Source organism: Falco naumanni, chromosome 8 (assembly GCF_017639655.2).
Source record: "Falco naumanni isolate bFalNau1 chromosome 8, bFalNau1.pat, whole genome shotgun sequence".
Taxonomy (NCBI): domain Eukaryota; kingdom Metazoa; phylum Chordata; class Aves; order Falconiformes; family Falconidae; genus Falco; species Falco naumanni.
The window spans coordinates 18,362,799-18,385,030 of NC_054061.1; the positions used below are offsets into that span (position 1 = coordinate 18,362,799).

The 22,232-nt window shown below is 44.8% G+C and overlaps 1 protein-coding gene across 1 annotated transcript; it reads left to right on the forward strand.

The window, feature by feature from the left end:
* The first annotated feature begins 2,872 nt into the window (after nucleotides 1–2,872).
* LOC121092686 (gamma-aminobutyric acid type A receptor subunit pi) lies at nucleotides 2,873–17,362 on the forward strand. Its single transcript, XM_040604101.1, has 9 exons — nucleotides 2,873–2,955; nucleotides 4,213–4,325; nucleotides 6,414–6,481; nucleotides 8,492–8,709; nucleotides 9,547–9,629; nucleotides 12,067–12,204; nucleotides 13,458–13,610; nucleotides 14,144–14,337; nucleotides 15,319–17,362. Exons 1-9 carry the CDS (start codon nucleotides 2,903–2,905, stop codon nucleotides 15,631–15,633), a joined length of 1,335 nt encoding a protein of 444 aa, XP_040460035.1. The 5' UTR covers nucleotides 2,873–2,902; the 3' UTR covers nucleotides 15,634–17,362.
* Nucleotides 17,363–22,232: the final 4,870 nt, after the last annotated feature.

The window sequence follows — 22,232 nt, forward strand, 5'->3', positions numbered from 1 at the left end:
TTGGAAGCAGTCTCTCCACCAGTTGTACTAGTACTGCCTTCAGGACTACTACTGCTGTTGTGGTATTGCCTGTGCCATGCCTTCACTGACCGTAGAAAGATGTCCAGATTAAACAGCATTTAAATGAGGTGAGGGGGGGAGTCTGTTGGAGTAAGCAGAAATCCTTTACTGGACAGAGAAACATAAACACACAGTCTTATAGTCATTTCTTCCCAGTATACTGTACTAATGAAGCTGGTAACCTCTGATGAAAGCTTCTCCACTATAAAAGCAGAATTGCAGTTGTATTAGCTGATACGCTAGTAAAGAAGTGGTTTGGTTATATTCAGGTCTGGGCACTGGTGTCACCTTTTTCTTGCCCCCCAGTACTTTGGTATGCCTGTTTCCAGCTTTCTTAGGTACTCACAGATCCCCCTTTCACTGCCTTGCAGTCTTTGATGTATTTATTATTTTCACAGCCATCCTCTGAAGGGGGAAAACAAGATGTTCCTTGTTTTGCAAAGAATTAGCAGAGTCACAGAGAAATTGAGTCTCTGTTGTTCGCTCAGGTCTGAGGCAGCAGCAGCTATAAATGTATCCGTGTTGGTTTGTTCCGGCTCTCTTCCCCAGACAGCAGCGGCATGCATTGCAGTGCACGCTTCAGTTCCGTTAACTGAAGGTACAACAGGGTCCCAAGAAGGCTTTTTACAGCATAAGAGGTCTCCATCCATTAGTCAGCCATCAAAATAAATAGAATTTGGCTTGCTTTTTTCACGACAGGGTCTTAGTAACTAGGATCAGATAGAATAAATCTGTTCAGAAACTTATTCTGATGCACCAAAATGCTAGCAACCACAGCGCCTGTGCAAAACACGGTCATGAAGGATGCTCGTGAGGGGTTCCTCAGTTCATGAATTCTATACTTTAACTAAATGCTAGTTTTCAAAATAATCCTTTCTTCCTAGAAGTACTTCTTTAAACTGCCTGGATTAATCCTTCTTCTTTCCCATTAGAATTGTGGCCTAACGCTGCGTGAGGAGGTAAATGGTTCTCTCTGTAGCTCTGCATGATCACGTTATAGTGAGGAGAGCAATAATGTCTGGAAACATCTGAACACCGTGTTCAAAGAAAGCACTAGCAGTGCAAAGCCTTGCTAGGAGTTCAGATGGTGGACAGATATTAGAGCATATTTTGTTTCGAAAAACATTCTTCCTCCAGTGCCATGCCCTGCATTTGTGGTGCTTGAATGTTGAGGTGTTTTTGCTGGCTCTGGATAGGCAAAGCTGTCCTTGCCTGGTGCCCTGCTGTCCTGTGGCACAGCACCGGAGCCGTACAGCCAGCTGAGCAGGCAGAGTGTCCTCTGGGCTGTGGTGAACTACCACAGGGAGAATCTGACCCAAGCAGAAAATTCCTGGTATTTGGGTTACCATGTCACAGCCAGGTCTGAAGCTGAGGCTGTACAGCTGCACATGATGAGAAAGGCACTGAATCTGAACTGGGACCTTGCTCTCACGGTGCCGAGGCACGGTGACTGAAGGTTTGCATAGTCATTCCTGATTTGTAATGATATAATAAAGAGGAAGACTCGGATGCATCCAAGAATAATGTTGCCTTGCCAGTATCTGCAGGAAAACTCGGACACACGGGGCACACTTCAAATATTGAAGTTGAGCAATATTGTGTTTCCAGCTCAGAGTAACGATGGCTGAGTAACAATCTCCCCTCAGCAGCTGTGGCAGTGTCAGACTCCCCACCCCATCCTGCAGCAGCTTGCTGTGGCAGCACACGTTAGGTGTGTGGCAAAGCGCTGTCCCTGTGCTCCAGAAGAGGTGTGCAACTGATGTGGCATCTCAGAGCAGGAGCAAAGCTGCCGAGCGCAGCAGCGCACAGGTCATTGTGGCGCCAGCGCCAAGGCCAGCGCGAGCCTGTGGGAGTCTCTGCCAGAAGCCAAGATCTGGTTCCACTCCCAGAAAAGTCAACGAAACCCATTTCAAGTGGAATGATTTCATCCTGTACTGCATGCTGAGTGACTTGCCAACAGTACTATTATGGCATGGGCTTATCCCAGGTACGAGCTAATGGAGCGCAGAGCTGCAGCATTTCTGTGTAGCTGGTTAGTGGACCTGAGCCCTGGACTAGAAGATGCTGAACATGTCACACATGGGCAGGATCTCACTCTGCTTCAGAGTCTGACTGCCCTAGGAACTACCTAAACATATTTTTTTTCTATTCAGTAGGTCCCTTCCTGTAAAGGAATGAAGCTGGGTTAATTAACATTGATAATATACAGCTGTGGGCTGGCTTCAGGGGTGGGGGGCTGGCTCATGTAGATAAAGTGCAGGTGTGGCTGGTTCTGTTAAGTGGTTGAGAGTCAATGAAGAGGAAGCAGCCGAGGAAGAGAGAGGAGGAAGAAGTAGAGAGAGGGAGGGCGTGCCCGGGATGAGGAGAACCTAGGAGAAGGCAGCAGAGAGGCTGTATGAAGAGTGTGCTGGTAGGGGATGGTAAAAGACCTTGTTGCAGCTGGCTGGTTTGGAGAGTGCTGCGACACCTTCCTGTGGTGCCATTTGCAACATCAGCTAATTGCCATCCCATGCTGAAAGAAGAAAAGCCCTATCAAAAATGAAGTGGCAGCTAAAATTTGCTGACCTTGTCAAGGACTTCGGGACCTGAGCTGTCACTAGTGTCTTTTATGTGGAAAGCATTAAGACAGCGCAGTGCTGAAAAATGACACAAGCCAGATAAAAGGGCAGGAGCCACTATGTGCTCAGGAATGTCAAACATCACACGGTGTATGGTTCTGACTATGCAGGATTTCTTTTCCCTGTCCCCTTCCCTTAAAATAGTTTTTTCTTAAGCCACAAAACTTTGCCTTTCTTTTCTGCTTCACAGATGAACAGAGCAATTACAGGAATAATCTCCAGAGATGTTCTCCAGATATTTTTACTTCAGTCTCTGTCTTTTCCTCCCAACACAAAGGTAAGTGGAGTGTGTTTTGGTTTACATCTGAATTATGTTTCATATAAATAATGTAGGTCAAAAGGAAGCTATGCTTCCAGTCATCCAGCCCACCCAAAGAAAGCTGGGTGCAGTACAGGACTGGGCATAGAAAAGGGCACCCTGCAGAGTTCAGGACCGGAACAGTTGGCAGGTTTTGCCCCGCACTGGGTTCCCAGCTGTGATGTTACTATCCCTGGATCTAGTCTTAAGTTTCTTGAATGTTTATGTTCATACTGTGCACAAACCAGTTCTGCTGTAAGGTCCTTTTTGGCCTAAAACCTGCCAAGCTCCAAGGACTATTAACCCAGCTTTAAAGGGAACAGAGGAAAAAAAAACATTCACTGGAGCTTTGAGTAACTACATTGCTGTTTCTTACTGCACAGACCTGTGGTCCGGAGGTCCCAGGCAGAGGTGCTGCCTTCCACCTCCTCCAGCCCTTCACAAAGCAATGACAAACTCTTAACGATTCACTCATTTACGTGTTCATCAAAAGAGCACATGACCACACACAGACACTGCACCATAAAACTGACCTTTTACAGTCCAACCGCCCTGTCTCTCTAGCTGTCTGTACGATGGTACAGATCTGTCAGCCTTGTGGTGCCAGCTTTATTGTCTACCCACAAAACATTAATTATGACATTGTAAATTAGATTTGAAACCTCTGTATGCCCTGCAGGTAGGGGTGGTTCAGCCCACAAACCTTTGTTGGTGCCTGTGAAGTGCTCAGCACTCGTCCTTTCCCCTTACGCCGTGCTCGGGGGTAGGGATGCTGCCTGACACGAACATATGAGGGTGAGGGTCCTTGGGGAAGGGAAGCTGTTGGTCAGTAAGATTTGTCTTAGGTTGTCATAACGGGGGGCAGGGGGAGAAATGCACGTTCCTTGTAAGACTGCATGAAAAGGGAGATTACAGGTTATTATTAAGGCTGGCGATATATAGGCCTGGCTTGATTCATCTGGGACGTTTCAAGAATGTCCTTAAGCTACCATGTATGCAAACCTGTAGCTATCAGCTGAGGTAATTTACCATTTTTCCACCTCTTCAAGGTACCAGTCATTCAGCAAAGGTAAGCAATGCAAGCAAATGCTTGTGATTTCAGGGATCTTCTTATTTTTACAAACTATTTTGTGCAGTTTGCTTGTTTGAGCACAGGTGGGAAACATAGCTGCAGCCACACACCAGATGTGCCCAGCATGTCCGGCCACACATACCAGTATGTATTTTTGTCCCCAGGAGGTGCTCCCTGGGTCACGTACCTGACTTGCACAGCAGCGACACAACATCCCTCCCTGGATTTGAGAACCTCACCATGGGATACAACAAGTACCTCCGGCCCTACTTTGGTGGTATGTTGGCTCCACGCATTTGACCATTTGATAAACAATCTGTGAGGCTTGGGGTGGGGGGGACACAACACAATTCTGTAAGCTTTCTTTAGGATGCTCCAGTTTAAATGGTGGTGTTTCTTTTAAATTAGCTAGTAGCCAAGGCTGCCCTCCTTTCTGTGCATCCCCTGTGGTATTGCATAGATTGTGCACGCATGTGTGGGACATGAGAACACATCCATCGAGGAGGGAAATTTACAAATTCCAGTATCTGTGAAAGACCTGACAGAGTAACTAAATTCTGCTCTAACAGTACATGCTTTTGTTTAGAGTCTGACCCTTGTGATTTTCTGCTTTATTTTTGTTCATGTATATCTACTTAGTAGATTGTGGCTATAGAGGAATAAAGCCATCCTCCTTGCCAGAAATACTGACTTTTGACACATGCTTTCACTTCACGCTGAGACAAAAGTAAACCTTCATTAAACCCTTGTGAAACTCCAGGGAGTAGGGAGCACCTGAAGGACAGTCAGATATTCAGGAGCTTAACTGAGGCTCTTGTCCAATTTGGGTGTTAAGTCTCCCACCTTCCAGGTGAGTGATGTAACCGCACAGAGGAAAGGGTTTCTCAGAACGGCATTCAGCACCTGAAAAATATCATTGAAAGTTTAAAAAAAACACCCATGAAACATTTTATTTATATTACTTTTAAGTTTCCACCAGAACCCATTAATGAAACTATGCACAAGAGAAAAATTCCCCATCAGCTTTTTCCAGGACTTGGATGTTTCCCATCGTAGCTCCTGCAGACTGACCTGCTGCGGCAGCTTTCAGCTTCTTCCTTTTTCTGACCATGATGGCAAATTTCTGGGACAATTCAGCATTTACCAGCTTGTTGTGTCTAGACTGTCTGACCCAGTGCAGGAATAGAAAAGCTCCTCTAGATCCTGTCACATCAGTGAACAGATGCTTCTGAATTGTGTAACAGGGACCAACCGCATCCCCCCACCTGGGCAGGTCACACGGCGCCACGCGTTACACGGGGACGGGCAGAGCTCAGGGTCTGCCCCCCGGGCCTTAACTCGGGGGCGCTGCAAGCGGCTGAATGTCTAAAAATAACGGCGGGCACGAATGAGAGCTGCTTTGCAGAAACAGACAGCTTCTGCCAGTGGAGTATATTTTGGATTTCGGAACAGTTTCAAACAAACAACAACCCAGAACCACCTGGAAAGAGATTTAGAAATTGTGTCCCGAGGCTGTTCCTAAAGGTGATTTAGAAGGCGAAAAGGGGTTTCAGCGAGTCCCCCGACAGGGGTTCTGTCCCCGGGCCGGGGGGCTGCCTGGCGCCCCCACACTCACACGACGGGGAGGCAGGGACGGCGGCACCGGGGGCGGGCAGTGAGCCAGGGCCGGCCCGCCCCGACCCCCGCCCCGACCCCCGGCCCGCCCAGCCCCCGGCGCGGGCGTCTGCGGGGGGGCGCTGCCCTCTTGTGGTGGCTTTTGGCAACGAGCGATAGGAAACGGGAACTGTCGCGATTCGGGACTCGAGTGCTGGACAGATGCGTGTAAAAAGAGCAATGGCCTCATCGCTAAAAAGGGGCAAAGGCAGCGGCGGGTCGGGGGTCCCCGCGTCCCTCTGCCTCCGGGTGTCGCTCCCGAAGAAACGGGGATGGATGGTACCTGCCCTGCGGGCGGGGCTGCCGGTGCAAGTGTGCGTGTGAGGAGCACCTTGCACGGTGTGCGTGTGAGGAGCACGATTCCCGTGCATGCCCCTGTGTGGGTGTCACAGACCAGGTGCCCAGGGACAAGCTGCCGGCACTGCTGGTGCGTGATGCTGGTCCTCACTGCCAGCGTGGGAGCGTGTCAGCAATCTGCCACCGCCATCAGCCGCAGAACTCCAGCTCCCAGCAGTGACAGCTGTGGTTTGGCTCACGGTGCTGTTTATGAGTGTAATGCTCTGAACTCGTGTGTAACCCTTCGGGTTTCTGCGGTTTGAGAGACAGCCTGTGACGCTGCCAGCAGTGCCCGCACTGCACAGCATCCCGAGTGGTTCTATTGTGCCTTCCACTCTTCCCTTCTCTCTGCTTAAGCTTCTCTTTCCCTCCACAGGAGAACCTGTTCAAATTGCAATGAGTATGGACATTGCCAGTATTTCTAGTATATCTGAGAGCAACATGGTAAGTGAAAGAGTTTTTATTTTAGAAGAGACGAGTAGGATCTGCCTGGGGGACTTGCCATATATTCCTGCATGTTCAGCCCAGAAGCTCACAGTCCAGCTGCTTTGCTTTTCTGTGTCTGTTGACCACATCCAGAGGTGTGATGGGAACAGGGCTCATTTATGACGATATAGATGTCATAGTAACGTGAGCCTGTAAGTAGAGATGGCTTCAAAGGTCCTATAGGTCAAATACTTGGTACCTCCTGGAATTCAGGTCACTTGGAAATGGTGGGGTGAAGAAAATTCAATCCTGTGTGTGGCATTCCCTCTTCCTCACCTTTCCTCTGTGTAGGGGAGGGGTGGCTTCTGTTGGATGTGCTGGTGTCAATTGAAAAGACAGACAGGGTTTCTCCTCAAGGAGAAGAAATGAGGTTTTGAGCTGCAACACAGTCTGAGGCTCAAAGGACTGGTCATCCCAAGGAAAAAAAAAAGTAAAAAACAACAATAGAGAGAACATCTTCCCACCACTGATGAGTCTGGTTCCCTCCACTTCTGATAACAGCTGGATTTCAAACAATGATGACTGAAAAATTCTCTTTCAGGTTGACAAAAAGTATGGGCAACTTGGATAAATTCAGCAAATAGTATCAGTCCAAACAGGAACAATTTCAACGCTTAATTTCAGCATTTTCAAGAACACCACTGAATTTTTTCCCCCCCTCTCTTCCCAACAAATTAAGAAAGTTCACTAAATAAAATATTGTAACTTTGATAAAGCTATTCATTTTGGGGAAGAAGCAGAACCGATAAAATAAATTATTTATGTACCTTTAACTTAATTAAACGGCCTGGTGAAATAGCTCCTCTTCTGGAGTTTTTCTTCTTGATTGTCCATCTAAATTGTTCTGATTGCATGGAAAACATTGCAGAGGCTTACTCTGTGCCTCAACGAAAGCTGGAAAATCAACCAGAATTCTTCACTTTTGTTACTATTACGATGCATGGTATTGAAAGCCATAACTGCATTATTTAACAGGTTTCCTCTTCTGTCACAGGCTGAGATTAAAATTTTGGCAGTTGCAAAAGCTAATGCAGATACCCCATATTTACTTAGATTATTTTTTTTTAACCATTTTACAAATTATAGATCAAATGAAACAGAACTGCTTCATCTTCCACAGACAGGCCACATATTCGTAGTAAAGCATGGTGCCTTTGCACTGCTAACACAATCACCAGTGTCGGTCTGTTTGTGACGGAGATGTTTTGAAAACGAAAGGCATTACTGGTTGCATTTACTTTGTCTATAACAAAGGGAGTGAAGCAGTACAACAGGACCCTTGTCTGTCCAGAAGGCTCAGCAAAGACTTGCCTTTAGAGCCACATACTGCTTATTCTTTATGAAGGGGCACTGTGAAAACACTCCAGTTGCTGCAGGTAGGTTTTGGCAGGCTACACTCAAGGTACTCCTAGTGTTCTTAGAGTCAAAGCTCCTACTAAAAAAGATGCAACATGTTTGTTGGGTTTTTTTTTTCATTTCTTTGGGTGCTTTTTTTTAAGACCTTTGTGAAATAACAGGTTGGATTTTCTTACCTTTTTTCTCCAAAGTGCTTGTGTCTCTTTCCTGATCACATTTATAGTACGTGTAACTTTCCAGCTCTAGACAATGACTGATTTTTAATGGCAATGACTTGCTGAGTGGCCTCAAGTGTGTAATTCCCATCTGTTTTCTTACCTGCAAAATGGACACAGGAATATCAATTACAATAATTGCTCATTTAAAAAAAAAAAAGTACTATAAGTATAATCTTTAGGCTTCAAACACTACACCTTAGAGTATTAGTATATGAGAAATGTAATACAATAAATAAAACTGTGATGAAAATCTATCAGATCTGCTGCATGCCTTTGAAGCTGAGCTTTGATAGAATTAAACAAATGTGCTGGCTCTTGTCGCACGTAGCACGCCCACAGCTGCACTGTGCAAGTGTTAGGGACATGCACCCTCACGGGTTTTCCTCTTTCCCAGGATTACACAGCTACTATATATTTGCGGCAGCGCTGGACAGACCCCCGGCTGGTCTTCCACGGCAACAAGAGCTTCACCCTAGATGCTCGTCTAGTGGAATTGCTCTGGGTACCAGACACGTACATTGTGGAGTCCAAAAGGTCCTTCCTGCACGATGTTACTGTGGGGAACCGCCTCATAAGATTGTTCGCTAATGGCACTATCTTGTACGCCCTAAGGTAAATCAACCTTTGGCTTTGCTGCTGCTGATGGTTCAGAATAGATTTCCAGAGTTATGCTGGACTGGAGCAGGTACCAGCTGTCACGGGTAATAAGTTGGGGGTCAACAAGTCAACTGTGACCATGATATTGTAATCCATTCCTCCCTGTTTTGGCCACTGGAAACGCCAGCCAAGGGTCAGGATTCCCCACCACAGTACATGCTGCGGCCTGAGCACGGTGCTGCTCAGAAAGCTTGCAAGTTTAAGTGTCACCCATGACCAGCAGAATCTGCTGGAGGCAGGCATCATAACAGTACGAGTTTAACAGACAGTGGGTAAGTGCTTGCTTACCCAGTGCCACGTAGGCGTCGTTTCCACTTTTTAGCAAAAATCGCATTGGTACCTGTGCTGCAGAGATGCGCGCGGTAGCTGTGTTAGTCATTCAGCTGACAGTAACTGTGTCCCAGTTGCCTTAACTGCGAAGTAAAGTGGCAAAGTAAAACTCTCCACATCAGAACACGCCACAGTACATGTGTGGTTACTGTGCCTCAGGTGACAAGTGGTGACTTCTTAAGATCTGTAAACTGTAGCGCTGGAAAATGTGTGAATCTACACTAAATCTCCCACCACAGCAAAGCAAAATTCCTCCTTTGGATACATTTTCATCAGTGCGGCTGCAGAGAGCAGCATATCTTCTTAAGGAGGGTTTGCACCGATTGTATCAGTCCATTCATTTCACAGGTCAAAATTACCTAAATGACCGAGCAGAGCCTTTGAGGTCTGCTTTGCTGTGAGAAAGAGGTATTTTATTACGCACCTTTATTGCTATTTTTTGAGTTCTTTCTCTTCCTACAGAATCACTACTACTGTTGCTTGTAATATGGACCTGTCAAAATATCCCATGGACACACAAACATGCAGACTGCAGCTAGAAAGCTGTAAGTATAAAACTCCAGAAAAATCTGACTTGACTTTAAATTTGTTTATTCATATGTAATGACACATCTTGAATATTTGGATTTATCACAGTGGCTTTCTGGAGTAGACTCTTATTCCTGCAGATATTAAGGTCCAAAAGGAAACTGCTTTGCTTCATCATTTTTCAAATGCTTGTGTCATAATCCACAGTTCAGAGGATTCCTGTTACTGCGTGATTTATATATAAAGAGTGGTAATAAATAATATTTTTATTAATGTGTAGCTAGTGCAATTTTGCACAGAAAGGGTGAAAAAAATAATGGCTGGATTTCCAAATTCAGTCCCTTTTGCACACACAGCTTCTTCAAAACTAACTTATGGTGTAAGTGCATGGCATTGAGTACAGCCAGGAACAACTTTTCACGTGTTTGTGTATCTACCACCTCCTGCACCTCCCAAACCTCCAGTGTAACTAGCCAGTGTGAAGGGTGGCTCTTACTACAATGAGTTGAACGTGACTCAAACTCACAAACTGAAAGTAAGGCAAAGGAAACTGTGCTGTCCGCGTCCCCCTGAGGGCTGTCTGTTACCGTGATGCAGATAATAGGACCCTTGTCAACAGAAGAAGTCTCAGCCTTGGAAGTCTGAAGAAAAAGAATAATCAGTGGCTTCTGATCTCATTTAAATTAAAAGCTTACCCATGGCAAAGCTGGCTGGGAAAGACTCCAGGAAAACTGAGGATGCTACATGCCTTTATCCAGGAGCTCAGCGAGGGCTGCTGTTCTGTACCTGTGAAGCTCCACAACGAGCAAGCGACCATCTCCTGCTTCATGTCACGGAAAGAAACATGTAAAACCTCCACAATGAAAAGACCAGATTTTAACTTCTGGGGTTGCAGCACGAAGCACCTAGGGAAGCATGTATTATTTTCACATTAAAATCATATTAGTTCACCATGGTTAACTTTATTACAAAGAATAGCTTCTGAAATAATAATGATTGGCCTCTTCTGCTAAAGCATAGCTTGTTGGGGCCCGTTTTAAAAGTGATTGGGTCCTACATCATGCTCAGTTGCTGTATAATTCCAATGAAATTACATGCACATTGCCCACTAGAGATTTCATTAGGATAAGTGCCCAGAAATAATGCTATTTAAATATACGCCAGATGAATTAACAACAATCTATCATTTATTATAAAATTTTCCTGAGTAACCACAATTTATAAAACTGCTTAGAAACTTTGAAAGTCACATGCTTAGGATTCTATGCAGGGATTCATACCCTGGACACCTAATTTAGGAGTTCATCACACTCAAGCTCTGGTAATTTGTGTCTAATAAGAAAACACAATTAGATAAAAATAGAACTGCAACTGCATCTTATTCCTTCTACCAGGATGAACAGGTTATTATCAGAATCAAAGCGTCCCTACTCATTTTCTCAAAGAAGGGCACTTAATAAAAATCAAATTAGTGAGATTGATGGGCTTGTTTCCTAAATTAAGTGAAATTTCTGAAGTGAATGGCAAGCTGGTGACTCAGTACAAGCTTTATCCCTCAGACTGTGAGGTATCCCTCCGTCCAACCTGAGGGTGAGTTATACCATCGTTTACAGTCCTGGAGGCAATTACTCAGCCAGCATAACGCTAAACTGCTTGAATTGTTGATCTTACTCGTCCCACCATTTTGAGGCAGGAAGCTGGTGTTACCGAAATGTCAGATGCATTTAGTTGTCCTCAGGAACTTAAAGACTTTGGGGATGGAAGGAATGATTTGCAGAAAAAGCTGCTTTTATGAGCAAGTTGTCTGGACAACACATACCCTGTCATATGTATTACGAACCTAGAGCCTGGTTTGTAACTGCATAGCAGTCGCAGCTTCAAGCTCTTGACTAACTGAAAACCCTTTTCTGGTATTTTTAAGCACTTGAATAGATGATTCAGTGAAATGCGCTTCTGCTACCTGGCAAGGGGCTCGATGGGATCTGTATTCTCTTGTTTTAACCAGTGTTTCTCCTGACTGAAGAGACCACATTCGAGGGTTGATTGCTGCAGTAGTTATAGCCTGCTGCAAGTAATCAAACTCTGGATGACAGGAATACATTATCTTTTAAAATGCCAAAATATTTTCAGATAGAAATACCTCTTTAAAATGCTGAAATATTTTCAGATAGAAATACCTCATGTAAATGATTGAAGTAAGTTCTTGGCAGCCTTGCATGTGATGCATCACTAACAGTGGCACACGTTCCTCTTGAAGTCTGAACCAGCAGACTGGAAGTACAGCAAGGGAGGAACAGCACCCATCCACCCGTAGTCTGACACAGCCAAGAGGGTCTTGGTCCAGCCCAGGATGCCAGGATCATGTTTCTGTTCCCACTCAGGAGACCAAGCAAGGCAGTAGCTGGGCGTTTACTGGCTAATCCACATTAACATGGGTCTTTATGTTCTCCTTAGGGGGATATGATGAAAATGATGTCATCTTCACATGGTTGAGAGGAAACGACTCTGTCCATGGCATAGAAAAGTTGCGGCTCTCTCAGTACACGGTGGAACATTACTATACCCTGGTCTCCAAGTCACAGCAGGAAACAGGTAAATCAGTGGAAAAGAGAGACAAGAAAAGCTCTCACGTATTTCCCCTCCTGCCTCCCTTCCCTTCCCTTCCATGGGCCAGTATCTTTTGACTCAACCCTGAACCAGCAAAGACTCTAACAAATCTTAATCTCATAAAGAGAGAGACGGAAAGATGGTGAAATCCAATTAGTTGCAATCAGGATATTCTGCAAAATGGAAATCCACGGGCTATTCACTATTTTTTTTTTAAATTCTCCACTTCGTTCCTTCTCCACACATACCTGAAGAAACTCTCTCCCTTCCTCCCAGGTACATAGACTATAAATACTGCAGAGAGCTGTGTGTACAGTAACTGGGAGCAAAATTAAGTTTTGAAATACAATTTTGTTTGTAAATTACAATTCTATCATGATGGAGTAAGATCCCTTTGTACATCAGAATTCAATGTCTTTTTTCATTGTCAGTGTAAATACTCCTCTCTCCAAGCACAGGCACTATGAAAGGGAGCAAAACTTCCTTAGAATGACCAGGTTGTTAAAATAACAATGTTTTGTTGTTTTCTGTAGCATACACAGCCTACAAACAACATGGGTTTTGTTTCTACATATCAAAGGGAACTATTGTTTAAAGAGCAGAAACATCTCCTGAAAATACTAGCAATCCAGCTCCAGATCCCTTTTGCAGTATTACAACAAATTGATTTTAAAAAATTGAATTTTTTGAACGCAGAAAGACAGACTTAGCAAAGATCACAAGTTACTGATGAATACAGGGGGTCTAATTCCCTGTGATGATAAGGCATTGGGATGCTTTGGGATGTGAGCCAGGGCCTGCCGAAATTGAGAGAAAAATCTTTTGTTTATCTTTCAGCCATCAGATAAGACTGAACTTGGCAATGCCCCCTCAAAGCAGTTATTGGGAAAAATGTGCTGTGCTGAGTCTGAGACAACAGATGAAAGCATTAGCCCTTCTCTACTCTGAATTAAGACACTAGTATAAAATGTTTCCACTGTGGATTAAGTTCAGGAGCCCCTTTGCAAGGCGCGCGTTATTTTACCTGTCTCTTGTCCAGCAACACTATGTAGCTGTGTCCTCTCATCTAGGACGTATTAGATATGTAGGACTCTGAGGCAAGAAGCCAAGCTTGTGTGAACAACACATCTCCCACGATTTCAGTGCAGCTCTGCTCGGAGGGGCTGGGGCTGTCCTGGCTTCAGTTCTGGTGTCTTTGGGAATCTCATGCTGACTGTGTTCCTGCCTTTTGTGATCAGGCAGTTACCCACGGCTGATACTGCAGTTTGAGCTCAGAAGAAACGTCCTTTACTTCATTTTGGAGACCTATGTGCCCTCCACTCTGCTTGTCATGTTGTCCTGGGTTTCTTTTTGGATCACATTGGATTCAGTGCCTGCAAGAACCTGCATTGGTGAGTTATTGCCTGAGGAAGGAGAAGATTTAGGCAGGTAGGGGAGCCTCTGAGGGCTGGAGAGGCAGTAGTTCTCTTGAGCTCTCTGCTCAGTGGTAAAAGCTCTGCTCATGTGGTGCTTTTCCTTGCGGCAGAGCTGGGTTGTTGGTACAAGGAGTGGAGGCGATGCTGTGGCTGGCACACTTGCCCTCCTGCAGAGCTGTGTATGGCCAAGGCTCCCAGCAGATTCACGATAGAGAGTAGCCAAGCAGGGGAGTGGTGGACTTCTTTAATGAAAGCAAGAGAAATAAGAGCCAAGTGTGGAGGCTTTTATTGGAGGCTCCAACTGGAGCCAAAGTGTCCAATGCAGTGACGCCTGTGTGAAGCTAGTAGCTAGTGCTACAAAAGCATTTCAGCTGATGGGTGATTTGGATTTGGTAAGAAGGGAGGTGCTCTCTCAGGCTAGCAAGAGAGAGACAACGCGTGAAGAAGGGTAGGCCAAGCCTTTTCTAAAGTGTCCACAAGGGAAGGTCTTTCCTTTTCTGCTTCCCAAGGAGTAACAACGGTGCTTTCTATGACAACTCTGATGATCGGCTCACGAAGTTCACTTTCAAAAACCAACTGTTTCATTAAGGCCATTGATGTTTACCTCGGCATCTGCTTCAGCTTCATCTTTGGTGCCCTTGTGGAATATGCAGTGGCTCACTACAGCTCATCACAAAAGTGTGCAGCTAAAGCACCGCCAAAGGTAATGCCTGACCTACCTTAATAAGCCAAGTTATCTTGGATTGACAATAATTAGTCCTCTGTTAATTAAGGAAGACAAATGGTCTTCCTGTTATGGACACAGTAACAATTTTTTCTCGTAATTATCACTAAATCTAAATTTTTTTTTGCAAAAAACACATGAGTAGCTCCAGACTGCTGTGATCTGACACAGACTTCTGCACACCAGCCAGAAGAGCAGTGGCCTTAGCCAACAGTTAGGTGAGATTCACGGGACCACATTAGGAAGGCACGTTGGCCCACCACTAACATCGGGCCCGGAGCCCTGAGCTGAGCTCGTGTGAGAGCATGAGGCACCTCTGTTCTTTCAAAATGCAGCCAAAGAAGGGCCAGAATAACACCTCTCTTTGCTCTCCTATGAAATAACTGTGATTAGGACACTGATCTGGAAGGTAATCTCCTCTGTCAGAGGAAAGCTGAACCCTTCTTCCTCCCTTCCTAGAAGACAGTACCAAATATCAGTCTCACAATGGTCTGTGGGGGTTGTGAGAGTGAGTGAATTGGTCAAAACGCTCTGCTTTAGTGCAAAAAATTAAATAGGTATGATTATAGTCCAGTGGTCACTGAGGGTCCATATCCTGACTAGAGGGAAAAGAGGTTACCCACCTCAATGCTGAGCTCCCCAGGCATTGGGTTACTGTGTAGAAGTGAAGAGGTGGATATCTTGTAGGAGATGGGTGTTGAGTTGCTTAGTAACACTGAGTGAGAATTGCTCAAAGATTTCAAAACACCTCTAGAAATACAGTGGTGGAAACACAGGCATCTCCGGGACTTCATGCACTCCTAAAACCAGGCAGCAGCTGAAAGGCATGTTTGAGTACTGGGGTGAACATGTATGGAACCATGTTCTTTTACCTTTATCCTTATGGTCTCCCTATTGATTAAACACTTTTCCTCTGCAGAAGACAAACCCTAATATTAACTGTACACTCTTGTTTCCTAGGGGCCTACAAATGAACTCACTAAAGAAATGGAAGAAGTCAACTTCACTAACATCCTCAACAGCTCCATCACCAGCTACAAACAGAAAATCAGCTTTACAAGCGTTGAGATTTCCAGCGATAATGTCAACTGCAGTGACTTGACCATGAAAACTCATGAGAAAATCAAACGTGTCTTGAGAAACAAAATGCACAGGATTATTGGTTATTTCACAATTCAGAACCCCAGCAACGTAGACCACTACTCCAAATTGCTTTTTCCTTTGTTTTTCATGCTGGTCAATGTGTTTTATTGGGCTTATTACCTATATTTTTAGTAGAAATAAGTCACTTCATTCTCCTACTTCAGCAGGAGAGAAATGGTGCCGATGGGCATTGAGGTACCTAACCTCAGTGAATCCAGTGTGGACAAATGGTCTGTTGTGTTTCCTGAGGCACAGAGCAGAAGAGTGTGTGAGGTACACAAGATGCAAAGCCTTGGTGCTTCAGCATTAGCAACGTTGACTCTGGACAACTGCTTGTTCAGCTGAGTGGCTGTGCTGAGCTCTTCTGCTCGAACCTGCTTTTCATGCCAGCCTCCAGCCCCTCCAGGCCAGGGCTGGCTGTGTAGGACTGCGTGTGGCAGGCCAACGAGTGCTACACGTGGTAGAATTATTTTGTTAGTCTGAAGCAGGTTGGAACCTTCTCATTTAGATCTCCAAGAGGATGTAGGATTATAGCTGTTCTTCTTTGCCAGAGATAACAGGAACAGAGGAACTGGGGTTGATGTCTCAATAGCTCCTCTGTTCAAGTGAGAGAACCCGAAGGCAGCAGCGTGCCATGCGCACAGGAGTGGCTCCCGTGCCCGGTGCTTCCGTGTCCCAGGGGTGGTGCGGTGCCAGGCTGGTGACCGCAGCGCTGCTGGCATTGGCGCAGTGGTATGCCTCCTGTCAGACTCATTGAGGTAATCCTCACTTGCTGAAGTTATCCATCCCTGAGACAGACAGCGGGCTTTTTGTTTGTAGAGCTGCATTTTTTCAGAGACTTGGGAACAAAATACAGGCAGCAGAATTGTTTTGTAACCCATCTCTTACACTCTTCTCGTTGTACTGCAGTTGAACAGATTCTACCACCTTCCACATCTTCCTCAAAAATTATTTTTCATCCCGGAGAGTGCCTCCTTCAGCTTGCACTGCTAGAAGCAGCTCTTCTTTCTTGCCAGCCATATGCAAGAGTGGCCAGTTTGTGTCCCCTCTTCTATGTGGCTGTGCAGCTGTGGCAAGTCAGCAGTGCTGCTGGATGAAAACCCCGTGCGTGGGCTGGGGTACAATGATCTAAATCAGCCTGTCACTCTGTATTTTAGGCTAAAACAGTGTTATGTTTCTGCAGAAATTCAGATTCTCAGTGGGCTCTGGAAACTGCCAGTCAGCTTTGTTTATCCCCCAATCAGCAGGACCAAGAGCATTGTTTTAAAAATAAATGCAGCATGCACACACATTTGAGAACCAAATGCCATTTGGTACTATGTAGCTTAAGGCTACTGGAAGTCTTTATTTCCTGATTTTAAAATGAATGTTTTATGGCAGATTCTCCCCTCACCCCCCTGCCTATTTAGCCTATGTAACTTTCATAACTTTGAGGGCATAATCCTGCAGTTATGTCAGCAAAACTGTACCTGCCTGCAGTGGCTGCTGCTCAGAGTATTGCCTGAATGAGGCCTCTCATCATGTACCTTGTATTACAGTCTCACACATGCAGTGTTTGCTTAGTGTAAGAGTCTCTTACTGGGGGTTCCTATAGAAGGTGGGCAAAACACACCAAACTATAGATTTTTTTTACTTTAATAACTTTTTATTGAACCACTTCACCACGCTATATTGTGAAGGTTCTAAACCACCTATTCATAAATCACAGCTTTTACAAAAAGCAGCACAAGAAGACAAAGGGGAACAGACTGACAATGGCAAGTGAATAAACACAAACTCCAATAATGAAATGTTGGCTTGTATATACTGGCATTTAAAGTCCATTCCATAAAATGTAATAAAGTGAATGTTTGTGATATGAACACAAACCCCCAGAGAGATTCTCTATTAAAAAAAAAAAAAAAATCGTTACCTTCTTTCTGTATCAATTTCTTTCTTTAAAACCCAACTTAAATGCCCTAATGTGTTCAACACCGGCCGCCGCCAAATATTAACGTTAACAAAAGGAATTGCTCTGTACATTATAGTAAACTGCCACACTCAAGGCTTGCTCGCATTAGATGCAGCTTTTGTTACAACTTTGCTGCTTTGCAGTTGCTCAGGACTTGTTCCAAGTTATACTTCTGTGCAGCGAAATGTTTTTTATTGACCCGGCCTAGCGAACAGTATGATGTCTTAAAAAAAGTATCAGCTCTGTTCTCATTTATTGCTGATGTTGGTAACTTCAATACAGAAAGGAGGGACAGAAGGTAGAAGGGGAAGGAAGCATTTTTTTCAGGTATCTTTATGAGAATATCCTTAAAGAGCTCTTGGCTTGACTGGGAGAAACATCTTACTTCAGAAACTCTTAAAAGCTAGAAAGTATGGACTCCTGCTTTATTTGCTCCTACATGTAATTTTCTCTCTCATTGGTGGATTTCACCACTTTAATGCACCTCATATGACTGTCCCCCTACATAAACCTGCTGTAACACAGGATATTAACTCTGGTCTCAGTGATGTGCACACAGAGCGGTCCTGAGGCTGTTTCAGTGGTCAAACTGATGCTCAGCAAGGACCAGATGTGGAAAGTGAGACAAGGTAAGTAAGCCACCCAGCCTCTGTCCTAGTGGAGGTACATCAGGCATGTTAGAGGGACTAAAATTATTTTTTGCTAATTACACCCAACAGTGAAGCAAGTCAACTTAGCCACACTGATGTACTGGAGCAGCCTGGTGTTATTACTTGCTGGTGGTGTCATCCCACACATGATGTGCAGAGGGCAGTGAGAGATGAGCATTGTGAGCCCAGATACACTCTTCAGAATGGTCAGGATGATGCACTTGCACAGTCCCAAGTCTTTCCTGTCTCTTTCAGATGTTGTCTAACACAAGCTAGAAGCACCACTGAATTCACGATGAGACTTTCATATCCTGATAGGCATGGAGCGCAGAGCAGCTTCCATGTTACTGGTGTGCAGAGGTAATCCCTGATATCTTGACAAATACCAGCTGAAAAATCAGCCTTTCCCACAAAGGACTAGTACGTAACATGTAAGCTGCAGACAACAAAGCCACCAGGTAAGCACTGCACACAGCTCTGTTTTGCCTATGGGTTCAGCCTTGAGTAGGCTGTACTGGGAAGAGGAAGGGGTCTGAGCAGCAGCCTACCCTCTGAAAGCCTCTAGGGTGGTGTTTCCTGAGCTGTTTCACCTCCCACAGACCACATCTGCCCTGTAGTTCTGAGAGGACTTTGCACCATGAATGCAGATAACCCACAGGACAGAGTTACACCTAACGTTTACTATTCCACCGCGGTGCCAGTTTGTGCTCTTGGCAGAATGTGAATGTATGGAGGAGAAGACAACTGACTTGCTTTTTGGGATAATTCTGCTTTTCAGTTATGTTCTGATTTGCTGTGACCTTGCCTTAAGTATACTTCCTAAAGCTGCAGTTTCTGGAACCTTTGTCTCTTTTTAAGAACATTTGCACCTACTTTAAGCCTTTGTGGACAAATGCTTGTGCATGTGTGTTAGCATAGGAAAGCACAAGGGATAGTGAGCAGCAGTCAGGCAATACAGGCAACTTGAGGAACTTTCAAGAGATGCAAATGTTTGTAACTGGTGCAACACAGGGGAATATAAAACCTCATGACTATGGAGAGTCACTCTAGCTAGCACAGGGACCAAAGGCAGTCAAGCCACAGCAGCATAAAGCATTTTGAGGATTAATTTATACAGTTTAAAATATGAAGGAGCTGCACTATAGAGGAAAGCTAAATTAGGCTAATGCATCATGCATATTTGTCTAAAGAGTGTAGCAGCAAGTGACTGAGAAATACCACCTATTAGTACATCCCAGCATACCCCTGCTTCCTTCCATGCCCCTCGCCTATGTTCTTCCCCTAAATCTTCTTGTGCCCACTTCATCCCAGCATAGGCAGGAGCTGGTCCTGCTGCCGCAGCCACTGGTCTGAGCTTGGGGAGTGTTATTTTTAATTTTCAGGAGGATGAAGGGTTCAGCTCAGGAATCCTATTGTTTCAGAGCATGCGGTTTACATTATGACTTCCAAAAGGTATTTGTATATGCAAACACTACCATCTGCTGTAAGGAATACTTTGCATTTTTAAAAGGTTAATTCCATTTCAAACCTACTGATGGAGTTGGTAGCAGAAACCACTCTCATTTGCTTACTGTACTTAAGTGTCAAAACACACAGCCAGCAAGCCACGTCTTTATAAGGAAAGACTGTTTAGTGCTGGTAATTAGCACAGGTTTTCTCCAAATTCTCACTGAAATAACTTCTCTGTTCATTAATGAAGCTGTTTTAAATTGCAACCTGTTGTTACACTTGGGATCAGACAATGGGCTGCTTGTTAATCTGAGGCGAGCATTAAGTCTTTAATGAATAATGTGATGCATTTTCTTTCTCTTTCCCCTTTTGAGATCTGTGTCTCAGACTGCAGTTTTCCTCAAAGTTCCTGTGGTTTGAAACACTTCTTAACTGTGTCTTACTCTATTGGCAATTCACCAGGAGAATTTAATATTGAACTGCAAGCTGCTGTGGTTGGGCACAAAGATCTGTTATGTCTTATTTTCTCCATCAGCTTAGTGCAGGTACTTACAACTGCAAACAAGAAATCCATAGTTTGGGAGCTAACATTTGGGTGATCATCCCTGCTAGTAAGCTAAATGAACAGAAGAGTTATGAATTCTGAACTCAGAAAAGGAAGCAAATTTGGTTCTAGATACGGAACACAGACTTTTGTATAATATCGGTGTACTCTACAGAGAGATCGCAGATCCTAAGCAGGGGCATGTATAGTAGCACAGTTTTGAAACGGAAGATTTTCAGATTCAGGGTGTACCAGCAAGATGCTGGCTCCTGCCTTTACAGGGACAGCGCTTTAACTGGGTTGACTGGGCAGCTGCACCTGTTTAGCACTGAACTGTCTGGAGGCATGTTGTCCTGAGAACTTGGCCCTCTGGAAGCCAGTGAATCCAGAAGTCATCTGGTTTAGGTTTTTCCAGTATATTGTAGGGGTTTTCTTTTCAGTCACACTCCAGAGTACCTCCAACCTCTACCAGAAGAGGGATTTTGATGCAAATGGCCTGTTATTTGTTTCAATGTTTTTTTTCAGTTCCACTAAATAAAAAAAAGGGAGAGTTTTATCAATGTGGTACTCTATTACATTTTTATTGGACTGAGACCCCCAGAAAACAAATCCTCAAACTTCAGAGAACATGGAATTAAAGCTCCACAGGTAGGCTCAGACTATGCAGATGGCTCTTATCATTGCTGCAGGACCAAGTCCTCCCACCAGTCCAGAATTTCAAATTTATCCAGTTTAAGACATACGCCCACCTGCAGCACCTTGTTTTAAATATAGAGATTATTTCACTCCCCTCAAAGGTGACCATAAGTTTTGACTTTACGCTACCAGTTCAGATTTTCCCAGAGATGTCCTGCCCTTTTCTTTCCCTGCAGCCCACAGCCTCTGGCTCTAAAACACAAACCTGAATGGGTCTACCTTTGCCATGTGCTGTGGTACAGGAGAGCAGCAAGACAGCAGGATCCTTTTCACTCATAATAAAAGCATTCCATTCCAGCATCGATGAATACCATTTAAGTGGTATTTTCTACAAGCTGAGGTAGTCAGTTAATAGAAAGCCTCTTTAGGGCAGATTTAGGTTTGTGTCAGTTGTTGTGAAATGCAACGACAACTGTAAGACAAGATCAGCTCTTCAAGGCAGCTTGTGCTTTCAGACATCTACTTTAGCACAAGTAGGTCAGCATTTACTGCAAAAACTTTACAGCTCCCAGCGCATGCAAGATGTTTGTGTTTGGCCGTGCTGCAGTGGGAATAGACTGAGACCGAGTGTTTCATCAGCCTGGACAGAAGAGCAATCTGAAGTACGTGCCCTTGGACAGGGACAAAGACACTCGCCCTGCCAACTCAAGCGGGAAGCCAGCTAAGCTAAAAGCGCTCAGCAAAATCCTGAGCCCATTTAACTTAATGAGAGCCTGGCTACTGGTTTAAATGGACTCAGGCCTTTACTTCTTAACTCATGCTTATGCATATTTTTCATTCATATTCCCTTACTTAATGCTGTTTCCAGCTTCCATGCCTTTTATTAGGAACAAACGTGCAAAGCTAAGAGCCATCACAGATGAACCACACATGTTACTGTGACCCTTGGAAACAGCAGGATAGTAAAGGGGCCAGGATGGGCGCTGTGCTTCCAGAAATTGGCAAATCCAACCCAGAGCCCTGCCCCATCCTGACCCCAAGAGTGTAAGCATTAATGAAAGGTAGGAGTAGCAAATATCCCTAGACAAGCCTCATCTTCCCAGAGGGACATCATCTTCAGCGTTAATCATAGAGAGCCACCATTGATTGTTTGTTTGTTTTTAGCCTCCAAGTATTCAGATGAGTGACCTTGTTAGGAGATTACTCCTTCTGACCAGAGGCATGAACCCAAAAGCCTAGGGGTGCCAATTCATAGGACTCTTCGCTGCAGTCCTGTTTGTCTGTAGGCAATACAGAGAGCCCTGAGAACAGCAGGAAATGTTAACAGCCAGAGGCAATACCTGTGCTCTTGACCCTTCTTTCAGGATCTAGTGCTGCCCCTCCATGCTTGCCTCAGGCACTCTGAAGCTTCCTCCTGTCCTCTCTCACTTCCACCTCCTACTGCTGCACAACTCAAGGTGCCCAAAGCACCCCAGCCTAAAGCCAGCAGAGCCTCCCCTCC